The sequence below is a fragment of the Rhinatrema bivittatum genome, chromosome 15 (genome assembly GCF_901001135.1).
Source record: "Rhinatrema bivittatum chromosome 15, aRhiBiv1.1, whole genome shotgun sequence".
Lineage (NCBI taxonomy): Eukaryota > Metazoa > Chordata > Amphibia > Gymnophiona > Rhinatrematidae > Rhinatrema > Rhinatrema bivittatum.
The window spans coordinates 61,949,797-61,962,564 of record NC_042629.1 but is presented as its reverse complement, the minus strand read 5'-3'; the positions used below and the strand labels follow the sequence as shown (position 1 = coordinate 61,962,564).

At 47.9% G+C, this 12,768-nt stretch overlaps 1 protein-coding gene across 2 annotated transcripts in view; it reads right to left on the bottom strand.

The window, feature by feature from the left end:
* Positions 1 to 12,768, bottom strand: part of PHC2 (polyhomeotic homolog 2) — a 147,921-nt gene that overhangs the window by 88,446 nt on the left and 46,707 nt on the right. For both annotated transcript variants that reach the window (XM_029578654.1, XM_029578655.1), the window contains one exon: positions 95 to 256. In XM_029578654.1, coding sequence (XP_029434514.1) covers positions 95 to 256 — 162 coding nt within the window. The remainder of the gene's footprint in view (positions 1 to 94; positions 257 to 12,768) is intronic.

The window sequence follows — 12,768 nt, the reverse complement described above, 5'->3', positions numbered from 1 at the left end:
TACAAGTCATACATCAATATTTTACATCTGTTCATGCATAGGACATGCATGGTCCTCTGCCTGTGTAACCATGGTAACCAGCTTCCCTACTCACCTGCTGCACTGCTGCCAGGTTCTGCAGCTGGGCACTGCTGAGGTGCTGCTGCTGCTGCAGGGCTGCCGTCTGCAGCATGAGGTGCTGCTGCTGGGCTGCGTACATCTGTTGTAGGTACTGCGCTGCAGTGCTCGGTTGGCGATGCAGCGCCTGTTGGATCACCTAGGAAAGGGAAAAAAGAAATAAAAAAAAACACAAACAACAGAATTTGACAGAGTTCATCTTTCATCTTGGCAAAATCAGTGCAAAGAAAGAAAGAAAAAAATATATCTGTGATGCGTAAACTAATGAAATCACCGCTAAAACAGAAGATTGTGCAGTTTCTGGAATCCAGTGGATTACAGGATCGGAGGCAGCATGACTTTTAGCAGAGGTCAGACTGATCTAATCAATATCTTCGACTGGATGACCAGAGCGCTAGATGCAGTGTAGATGGATTGCAGTAAGGCCTTTGACATGGTTCTGCATAGGCGACTTATAAAGAAAGTGAGTACCCTTAGCAGGGGCCTTAACATTTCTGATTGGGTTATTTTAATTGGTTGAGTGACAGGCCACAAAAGGGTAGTGGTAAATGGCACTCACTCCAGAGGAAGGGGAGTTACTGGTGCTGTGCTGCATGGATGAGTCCCCGGTCCGGTTCTCTTCAACACTTTCGTAAGCGACACTGCGGAAAGGCTATTGGGAAAGATTTGCCTTTGATGGCGATGTATATGTAGAGGCCGATAATCAGAAGCCTTTTAGATGGATAACAAAAAGATATCCATCCAAATGGCAAAGCGGCAATATTAGAAGCCATAGGCAGCCAAATTCTAGCCGCGCCACTGAATATCCTTGTTAAGTTAGCCGGATAACTAGCTGCTCCATGGCTGAATATTGACACCCCCTTGTGTTCCTTCTACTTTTAGGTTTTGAATTCTCAACATGGATCATGCTGTCTGAAATATGTTTCCTGCTGAAGCAATGTCTCTGCCTGATTCACAGCCAGCACAGATCTAACAGAGCACAACTACAATCGTGATGCCGATGGCATTCTGCAAAACTTAAAAGGAGCCAAACAGCTCCTATACTCCGATGCAGAAAAGCAAATGTTCTTTGCGGATCGTTGAGGTAAGAAAACATACGCACGTTAAACCTATGCAATGCCTCGATGACCACAGGGCCACTGGTGAATTCTTGAGCGTGCAACCACTGTTAATACATTTCATCTTCGTGCATTCTGATTTCTCTAGTGAAAAAGCACATTACATAGAGACATGAATGTTTTCAGATGGGAGCAAACTTTTTAAAACCTTTGCTGATTCTGTGTGCAACCTTAGGTAGCACTGCATATGGCTAGCAGCACTTTAGAAATAAGCAGGGGTGCACACACATTTTTTTTCCGTTGATTTTTTTTTCCGTTGATTTTTGTTTCTTTAAAAACAAACAAGAATTAAGAAAAAAAGAACAAAAACAAAAATAATACAAGCATTAAGGCCTAGGCCAGGGGCATGCGTGTTCTATGTCCGCTGGCCATGCTATTCACAGGACTCGTGTGTCTGCTGTCAGGGGAGCGAGGGTGCCTGCAAGGACGCTGGTTCCCCCTACCTCCTTCATCGTGACTGCATTTTGCACTGCTTTCTCTGGAATATGCTTCAGGCAGAAGCACCATAAGCACACTGCTGACACGTTACAGTGGTAACCTATCCAGCTGGAAAACAGATTCCCAGCTCAGAACACGGGCTTCTGACACCTCCAGCTTTCTTCTTCACTCAGTCTCATTTTTCCTGTGACTTCTGCTCTGCCCTCAATCCTAAATCCCTGCGCGTTGGGGAATGCAGTTGTGTGAGCTTCTCGGGCTGCAATATTCTCGGGCTGCAATATTCAGAGATTAAAGCCTTCTGGGTGGGTCCTTGGTCCTGGGCTGGCTGAGGTGTCCTCCTGTCCTAGCAATGCATAGCCCTTTTCTTTCAACAAGCCACCATACAACAGCCTGGCTATATTAACTAGACCTTCAATTCGTCTTTCCTAAGAGGTCAGGGGGTTTAGCTGGAGGTGGATAAGGTCACCAAAAAAAATAAAAATAATGTTCAACTCTTTTCTTCCCTCCCCTCCGAGCCAAAAACTTAAAAGAACTCTATTAAAAAAAAAAAAAAAAAAAAAAAAAAGTTTGGCTGGGCGTATTTTAGACTTCGTTGCAGAAACCGCTACCCTCCATCCATCAATGAGGCTGACGCTGCCATCCGCTCCCACCGCCTCTGTAACCCGGTGATCCATCACCGCAGAGCAAACAATGCTGACAATGCCCTCTGCCAACCCCCACCAAAGGGCTCTTCATCCCGGAAGCAGGGGGAATTAATTGGGGAAACTGGGCTGGCTACACAAATTAAATCTGTTTAAGAGGCTATCGGATGCTGCCGGGGCTGTTTCTTATTTCACAAGTCATTCTGCCAACCCTGGGTCGGAGGACGCTGCAGAGAAAGCGCGTTTCTGCACATCCGAATCGCACAGGAGCACCGATCAGTTTCAGCCGGAGGTTCTCACTTACTGTGCAGGCCACAGAAGGCGGCAAGAATAACGATCTGTGTCAGTCCAAGGCCTGCCACCAAGTAGGAATAAGATTCCTTCCCCCACCAGTGTGCGCCTTCAGACCTGATCAGGAGCGCCACGGAAAGGCAAGCCACCCCTTCCCCCATGCTCAGATCCAGACCAGCAGCTGGGCTCTGCTCTCAGCACCTCACAGCGACAGGAAGGAGCTTCCGCCCGAGGACTCGTGTGATCACGCCGGCCTTTTCTTCCTGGCTCCAGCGGGAGCCCTGGAGTGTAGTGGCTGGCAGCGTGCAGGGTGAGGATACCCCGGCCCCCCCCACCTTGTGTGGCACACACAGTGGACACAGCACCTCCTCGGGGGCCCTTCCAGCCTCCCTCACCCCAGGGAGAGCACGCGCTGAGCACTGGGGTGACTCACTCGGAGCGCTGGGAGCATTGGGAGTGGAGGAGCTCCGGCAGCCACATGATGCCGCTTTCTCCCTTCTCCTGCACTTATACATAGAGGGAACAAGTCCACCGCGATGTTCATGCACGGCGCAGACCTCTCTTCCCCCTTTGTTTTAAAATTTGGAAGGGAAACTATCGGGGCTTTCAGTGCTTTCCTGGCTCTTCTTTCCACCACGTGAGTCTCCTCCATATCCACACTGCCTGCCCTGTGCCACGCAGTATTTTTGTTTAATGTGGATAGGATTGGAAAGTTTGGGAAACACTGCACTAACGTACCATAAACCTCTCAAGAAATGCAACCCAAAATGCAATTCTTGGGGCCCAAGAATTGGAGAAATTCTTAGGCCTGGACCGAGTACAAACTTAGCAGTGTTGAACGCCTTTGCAAACTAGAGGCAAACTCTAGTACTCTCCAGACCTTTGGAGACTAAAGACAAAGCCAAGAGGCAGGGGAATCTGCTGGTAAAGGTAAAGGCATTGGCGTTAAAAGACATTAAACTTTCTCATTATGAGCCAGGACAAAAGAACAAAGGAGGCTACATACAGATGTCCGAAAGGCTACAAAAGTAATGATCTCAAAGTAATTGGCTGCCCAAGGCATGGAAAGGTACAGAAAAGATCTCTGGATTTGTGCAAGCTTGCATCTCATAAATACTGCAGACTAAATAATTCTGAGCTAATTGATTTAATATAGATTACAAATTTGGTAACATGTAGTGATAATTGATATTGCTGCAGCTATTCTAACTTGTTGTGTACAGAAACTTTAAAAAATGAGGAGATAATATGTACTATAAGTCTAGAATATGGAACACAAAGTGGACAACCGTCCATAGTGGATACCATTCAATAAACCCCTTAGAAGACTAGAGGCTCAGGGGCGGATTTTAAGAATCATGCGCGGACGTAGCTTTGTGCGCGCAACCCGAGCCCTAGGGGAGCCCCGATGGCTTTCCCCGTTCCCTCCGAGGCCGCTCCGAAATTGGAGCGGCCTCGGAGGGAACTTTCCTTCCGCCCCACCCCCCACCTTTCCCTCCCTTCCCCTATCTAACCCAACCCCCAGCCCTACCTAAATCCCCCTCTACCTTTATTTTTTTTTATTTACGCCTGCCTCTGGGCAGGTGTAGGTTGCGCGTGCCGGCCAAGTGCTGGTGCGCAATCCCCCGGCATGGTCGCTATGCCGGAGGCCTCAGTCCCACCCCCACCCCCGCCCCGCCCCTTTTTTCAAGCCCCGGAACATACGCGCGTTGCAGGGCTTATGCAAAATAGGCTCGGCGCGTGCAGGAGCGGGTTTTAAAGGGTTACGTGCGATTATTACGCGCCTAACCCTTTTAAAATCCGCCCCTCAATGAACACAGCATGCTACAATATAGCCTAGTGGGCTGAGAACCAGGGAAGCCCAGGGTTCAAATCCCACTGCTGCCCGTTATGACCTTGGAGAAGTCATTTCACCCTCCATGGCCTCAGGTACAAACTTAGGGCCTGAATTACTATGGGGTTTTTTTTCCCCATTTTGCGCCTATGGTGAAAAATGCTTAGTAAACGAGGTCCTTAGACTGTGAGCCCTCTGAGGACAGAGGCCTCGCATTGCCCTCTCCTCAGCCAGCTGCACAGGCCTCTCCAATTCCTCCATGAAAATCTCCACTGCTAGGACAGTCTGGGACCCAGGAGGTGTAATTAGATCCTCTTTGGAACTGAGAGAAGGATCGGTGGTGGGCATTGGGACTGATGGAGACAGTGGCATACCCCTGGCACTGATGGAGGACTGGTTCCCCTTGCCATGGGGTCACTTTGGGGGCATCACAGCAGAAGCTGGTGCATCCCCATCCATCGACAGGAACCGATGCAGATGATTCTTTGGCATTCCTTGGTCCTCCGATCAGTCCTTCCACAGTGCCGAGGTCAAGGACAACGAATCCAACATCTTCAACCTGGAGGAGCCCAATGATGGCCGGTCTCCAGCATCCCTCTCAGCCGATGACCTCGATGGAACCGGCAGCCCCACCGATGTCGATGGCTCAGTGCCATAGGTGCGGCTCAGAGGTCCCTCGATGCCAATGGATAGTCTTCTCCAGCCCAAAAAGGTGCTCTATCTTATCGAGCCGCATCTTACGTCCCTTCAGGGTCATCTTGGCATACTTCCTGCAACCCCGGACATAAACCAGAAGCAGACATGTCATCGCGAAACAAAAGGGACATGAGATTGACATCGATGGCAGTGGTCAAAATCAACAATGAAAATAAATGTACCCAAAAACATTGAGAAATCTTTCTAGGTCGTTAAACAGGAGAACCGGGGGGGGGGGGGGGGGGGGGAAGAAGGGGACCCCACAAGGAAGGCAAAAAGGAATCGCAGAAAAAAGCACTTGAGAACTGTGCAAACTTTGAAAAATTAAGAGGCTCACCCGACTGCAAGATGCTCTGCAGAAAAGAAGAGACTGAGGGGACCCCGCGTGGATGCGAGGGATAGTGCACATGTGAGCATGCTCAATGAGGCTCAGTCAAACTTCTACAAACTCTGACATAAGTTTTCCATGCTGGGCTCCATCCGATGTTGTCACCCTGTGTCTGAGGCCTGCCACCCTTGCTTGCCCTCAGAGAGAAACCGTGCTCCCGTACAGCGACTGTTCTGGATATTTTATGAGCCGCCCCAAATCATCACCCACATTCTCTACTTCCTCCGCAGTTACACAAGCGCGAGGAAAGAGCAAAACATGAACACGGTAAGAAACTTCCTAGAAAACGGAGATGCGGGCATAATAAAAAAAAAAAAATGCACACCAATTATTTTAAAAAAAAAGGTAAAAAAAAACCCCGAACTAGGTCGTAAGATAAGAGAGCTAGGAATAAGTAAAGAAGCAGCAAGAAATATTTTGTATTTTTCCTCCTTACAGAGCACAGGCACATTCCTGCTCTGTATCCCCGATACGTTCATTACTTTTACAAAAATGTAATCCAGTGAAACAATTAGGACAAACCCAACCATCCGCACGCCCCCTTCTGTTTCTGCTTTTATTGCGGAAAGTTACAAAAATGTTTTGGAAACACAGTTTGGTTCTCTTTCACTATAAAGTACATCTCTAAGCTACTTCTACTGCCAGCACCACAAGAGGATGGCTGAAGAAAGACACCCCCCCCCCACCCCCCGGCTAGAGAGGAGGAGGTGACAGCTCAGAGACTTCAGGGGAAGAGGGAGGAGTGACCGCAGAGCCCCCACAGGATGGACGACAGCATGAAGTGGAGGGGACCCCAGCAGCACCCCCGGGAGTAGAAACCCAGTGCAACCTCTTCGCTCTTAGGACGTGCTGGAGTTACATAGCTCCAGCCGCTGCACCTAGCATGATAAACGGGCGCAAAAGACGTTCAACTTACCACCGTTCGACCGCTTTACGTGGTCCTGGGAAACCCAAGCGGGGGCCTACAAGTAATGTGCGGCCCCTGAGCCAGACCCCTCCCAGCAGCCAAGCGACAGGTCCACCCCCTAGAATAAGGACCGAGGCGCTGGGAGAGAAAGAAAGAGGACTTGCGTATCCCCTTTACAAAGTGATGCAAATCACAAGGCCCTCAGAGTCCCGATGAGGCAGGCGGCAGTCTCTCTTCTCTCCCGGGAACAGATAACTCCTCTGAATGTGCCTCTCTCTCTGACCACTCCTGCGGGATGCATCCCGCCTTCAGATTGGTGGCGGAGAAGCTGCTAGCTGCCAGGAGAGCTAACGCACTACCCGTGCTCCTTTCAGAAGTGACAAAGAGATGCACTGTACCCTGACCCCCCCCCTCCCCCGTCCAGTCCTTTCTTCTGACACACAAAAGTGATGAGTGGACATTCTGAGCGGCAGCAGCAGCAGGGATCTGCAGAGATGGGACTGGGGTCCTGGCTCCCCCACTCTCCTAAAAAGCCCTTCCCCCCATACAAGATAGCACAAACTCATCGCCATAAAGAAAGTCACATTAAAATCTGACACGGTTATTGTGTACCCTCCATGCGCTTAAACGGGAAAAGACCACAGGCCCTTCAAGCCTGCTCTTTATTTAATGCCTAACAGCTTCCTCCAGGAGAAGAAGGCAAACTACTGTATCCGTCTACAGTTCAGCTGGCCAGCGAAAAATTCCTCCTGGACACCAAACGCGGCAATCAGTACGTTACCCCGGGCTCTATTTACACAGTACCTCCTTCTGCAGTGTTATGAGATTTGGACAAGGGAACAGGAAAAGGAGGTCAGTTCTTATCAGCCCATAACTGCGAGAGGCACCTATACCGGGGCATTAAAACTGGGTGCTGAAATTCGGCACAGTTTCTTAATCCGCACACTAAAAAATAATTTAACTCCGGACGCAGTAAGCTAATGCATTAGGAGTTAAAAAAAGCATGCAAAAGAGATGCTTTGCAAGCATAAAACGCTATTTATGCACATAAAATGTGGTTTCTGCACTGAAAACATTTTGGAGGTAATTTTAAAAGGCGTTATACGTATAAATGTAACATACTATCGTAGCAATTTTCAAAAGCCATTTACGTGCGTAAAGTGACCTTACATGTGGATAACCTAAAGACAATTCAATGGCGTATATTGTAGTCAGTTTCAAAAGCCTACTTCCAAATCCAATTTTAAGCGGGTGAATATGCTTTTAAAATCAGGCCCACAATGTTTTGCACATTCCAGGTGTGATTCCAGAGTTGGCCGGGAATGCTGCAGATGTAGCGGTCGCAGGTCCTTGCCGGGTGAGCGGGAGGTGGGAGAGTCATGGTCACCACTCAGGGGCGAAACCTGGTGATTGGATTTCGACCCCCACGGTGCAAGGGTTCAGAAGGCAGCCTGGTGCATGGTTCCCGGCCTCAGGACCATTCTCGCAATGGCCACATAGTGGGAACAGTGGGAGGGAGGGCCTGTTAACAACACAGGGCAAAAGTACCCAAGTAGCTGTGAATTCCCAGGAGGGCTCGTGGCGCCAGATTCCCATTATTGGTTCCAGCTGAGTTGAAGGAAAAATGGAGAAACTACGTGAACAAAAAGTATACAGGACAAGAAGAGAAAAAAAAAAAAGGTGACTTAAAAGCAAGGCCAGAAGAGGGAGGAGCAAGCTTTTCTGAAATCTAAGCACACACACACACACACACACACACACACACACCCACCCCGGGTCACATCCTTCCCAAACATAGTTATAAATTATGCATTTATATTCAAGGTAATCTTGAGGCAAAAATAGCACTTCCAACATGTATATTACATTTACAGGCACTGATATGGTGCCAACCAGGAAATCCTGCAAAATAGACACTTGGAACCCATACGGCAATAGGGCTATTGTAATGCAATAGGTCCTCAGAAAGCTATGAGTAAACAAAATTACAAAAGTACCATGTAATAAATCTCCCATACCAAACCAGCACAAACTGCCAGCACTCAGTAACAACCACACCTGTGAAAAGGCAACAGGACCTAACACACCAATACATCTAGCCAAGCTGCTAAAGATCCCTGCCTACACAGAAACTACTTACTAGCAGAATACCTCACCTTGGTCACACAGGGACCACCGAGACCTTCACCAAATACAAACTGGAAACCCCAACAAGCCAGACTTTGTAGACAGTGCCACAATGGAAAAACTGAAACATTATTATTCCTCATAATAAATTAAGCAATAAAAGCATGAAATATACAACAATAATAGTAGCAAAATCATACTAATAAAAATAATATTTCAAAACAACATCCAATAATTAAAATCTTGTATAAAAATTTTCCAAACACTAATAAAATATTACAAAACAGCAGACACATCAAATAAAACAATTAAAACAAATAAAGATGTTTAAAATCCCTCATTCTCCACACCTGGGAATTTTTTATTTCCAGATGCTCTGAGATTGTCGTAGATTAGCAGGAATAGAAGGAGGGTTGTTGCACATGTACTTTCTCCTCTCTCATATCCGCTCCCGCAAACCTCCTTTCGCATGCCACGGCCTCTCTCGTACCTCACTTGCATCTCCAGCCTTCTTCACACATTTCAAAAACGGCACCCTCACATCCACCTTCAGTGCCCTGCTCACTTCCGGTGCATTAGGCAGCCACCCAGTCCCGCCTAATGCTCGCACCGGCCCTGCTTCTTTGGAGTGTATACACAATGGGGCGGATTTTCAGAGCCCTGCTCGCCGGTAAGCCTATTTTACATAGGCCTACCGGCGCGCGCAGAGCCCCGGGACTCGCGTAAGTCCCGGGGTTTTTGGAGGGGGCGTGTCGGCAGCGTGTCGGGGGCGGGTACGGGGGTGTGGCTACGGCCCGGGGCGGTCCGGGGGCGTGGCCGCGCCCTCCGTACCCGCCCCCAGGTCGCGGCCCGGCGCGCAGGAGGCCCGCTGGCGTGTGGGGATTTACACCTCCCTCCGGGAGGCGTAAATCCCCCAACAAAGGTAAGGGGGGGGTATAGACAGGGCCGGGCGGGTGGGTTAGGTAGAGGAAGGGAGGGGAAGGTGAGGGGAGGGTGTTAGAGGATTCCCTCCGAGGCCGCTCCGATTTCGGAGCGGCCTTGGAGGGAACGGGGGTAGGCTGCGCGGCTCGGTGCGCGCCGGCTATACAAAATCCATAGCCTTGCGTGCGCCGATCCAGGTTTTTTAGTAGATACACGCGGCTCCGCACGTATCTACTAAAATCCAGCGTACTTTTGTTTGCGCCTGAGCGCAAACAAAAGTAGGCCTATTCGCACTCCTTTTAAAATCCGCCCCAATGGAGTACATTACCTTTCAGCTGTGGGACTTTTATTCCAATGTTCCTAAAATTTGGGAGCCTTTCTTGCAGAAAGAGGGCCCTTTATTTGATGCAGTGACATGATCAGTTCGCCTGACGTTACAAACCCTTAAAACGCTCTGGCCTATATTGGCATTTAGCACACAACATGTATTTCGTGGCAAAAATAAACCTCAGAGCAGGAAGCAAAGACAGAGCAAGCCGTAATATCAAACAGTCCCTTAACTCCCAGAAAAAAATGAGAAAATCTGGTGGAAATCTATCTATGAAAGCTTTCCCGGCCCTATGCAGAAGAATGAGCACGATTTTTGCTAACAACTTTATTAACAAAGCCTTTAACTGAACGTTACACTCCACAGCACATTCTCCTCCTCCTCTTTTGCTTACAAGAAAATTCTTAATGCTTTTATCTTAAAGTACAAAAAAAAAATCTATGGCAAAAGTAACTCTTCCATTCGTGCCAAGCATGAGGCGCGTGAATAAAAGATGTATTTGTGCTGGATTGGTTTTGCAAGGTTTTATAAAGGTAATTTAATTAAGAATACTTGTTTGAGAGCTGCGTCGTGAATGGACAGTAGATAGGTTGCAGTCTTACCGACTGGCGTTGCTATTGCTTAACATTTCATACTTTCAGATTTGTGCTAATTCAGTTCCCCTTGGGTAAAAAGTAAGGAGAAACTTTCCCAAAAACTGGGGCCCAGGTCCCACGTGCCTTTCCTGCCTTCAGAGAAAGGGGATCACTGAAGGGAAAGATGCTTTTTTTCTTTTTTTAATTCAAAAGTTTTCAATTTACAAGCCTCTCAAATTAACAGCGCAAAATAATTCAATGTGATACAACAACCTCTAATTGCCAGCATAGTTAACACTGGATAAAGCCCTCTCTTCCAAATATACCATAATCTTAAGCTTCTGAAGCACGCTTCAGAGAACAAAGTAGCAAATAAGGCCTACAGTATCACGTGCAAATCAAGCAGTAACATTAAGGCGGTAACTTTTAAACAGGTGTGCAGGCGCACACGTTTGCCGGCTTGCGCCCTGGGACATGGCTATTTTATAACACGCGTGCATGTATGTGCGCATGTTATGAAATAGGCTGAGCGCGTGCACGTATGTGCGCACAATTTTAAGTGGCTGCGCGCCCACATGAGAGCAAATCCACCGGATTTTAAAAGGGGCACAAATCCACGCCATTACCAGTTTTCCCAGTCCGTTGCCAGTTCGCCCAGGCAAGGGATAGGACTTCTAAAGCCTCCTAATTTAATAGCCTCCCTTTTCCCCTGTTAGCCCCGACCCTTAAAAACCCGCTGACATGCTTATATATATATTTTTTGTTTGTTTTTATGACTTAACACCCCATCCACAGCAGAAGTAAAGTTACGCAGAAGGGGACCACGGCGCGCGCCGGCTTCATTGAGAAATCCAGGAATGCCTGTGTCCCTTTTTTTTTTTTTTTTAAAGAAACAAAACGTTTGCGCGCGCACAGTGGGAAATACGCACGTATCCTGGCGACTTTTAAAATCCGCTTGGCGTGCGCTGGCCCGACATATTTGTATACCTCCTGGTTTTGGTGCCCGCCAGGCTTTTAAATGCTGTGGCCAGTTGCGGGGGGGGGGGGGGGGTGGGCGAGGTACTGAGGGGGGTTGCTCTTTTCCATCCCACCCCCCCAAGGAGAGCCCTATATGGGAGTACTGACACCTTTTTCTCCCAGAAAACAAAAAGACACTCGCCACAGGCGTGTGTGCCGTGTAACAATGCAGATACTTCTGTCCACACTGGAATGGGACGGGCCCACGGTTAGGACAGGATCAACAAAGTCCAAGCAGAAGGGGGGAAAGGTCTGCACATACGTCTTACTGAGAGTCCCCACTAGCCAAGCTTTTCCAAATAAAGAGGGAAACCTGCAGTGCGCTCTCCCTTTGAAAATGAATTTGTAGGTACTCACGGACTATTGCATGCATGCTGCTATCACAGAGGGGAATGACAGTATAAAGCCACTAACTAAAATCAGCCAGGGAGCATGTGATAGGTAGACTAGAAGGTTACTTTCAAGGTCCATACCACACGATGAAAGAAAAATGACACAGCCAGAAAGGCAAAATCCTCACATGCTTAGCAAAATCAATCTGAAAAAAAAAATTAACAAATATTACACAAGATGAACTTAAAAATCTAAATCCCCCTAATGGATTAAAAAAAACAACACTAAAATACTCAAGTTATTGATTTAAAAAACACAGTCTGAGAGATCTACATGAAAAGCAAATCTCAAGAACTTCTTCAGATCCACTAAAGAGCCTGAGAAATCTTCAGGAGTAACAGAGACGGGTAGAAATGAATAAGGAGACTGCAGAGCAAAGGATACCAGAGGGAGTCATCCAATGCTCCTACACCAACTTCACAGCAGAAATGGGAGAAGGGGGGGGGGGGGGGGAGGGCATTACCATGCAATGGTGCCATCCAGTGGCTACATTTAGGGCCTATGATTTTAGGGTGCTTGAAATGACTGGACTAAAGGAAGTGGAGAAGAGAGGTAATGCGCCTGCCCAAAGTCTTAGAAAATCAATGCCTGGAAATTCGAGGGTCTGATTACTGCATCGCGCGGCCTACGGATTTTATAATATGCGCGTGTTATAAAATCCGCCCGTCCATGTGCACAGGCCGCACATGGACGTGCTTGCGCACCTTTTAAAATCTACCCCTGTGTGTCTCGATAATGTGCAAATTCTCTAGCTGTGCTTTCTTTAGGATTAAATATTTAGTTAATTTGCCTGATTTATCTCATGTAAGAGCTTGCTACGTCTGAAGTTAAATTGCGATTGCAACGCATGGCAAACATTTAATCACCAGGTTAATCCAAACTGTACTAAAGTTAACCAGCCGGCATCGCGCTCTTAGTATGGGTGTCAGATCCTGGATTTGGCTTGGATCTCTCTGTCTGGCCCTAGAAGGAATCAG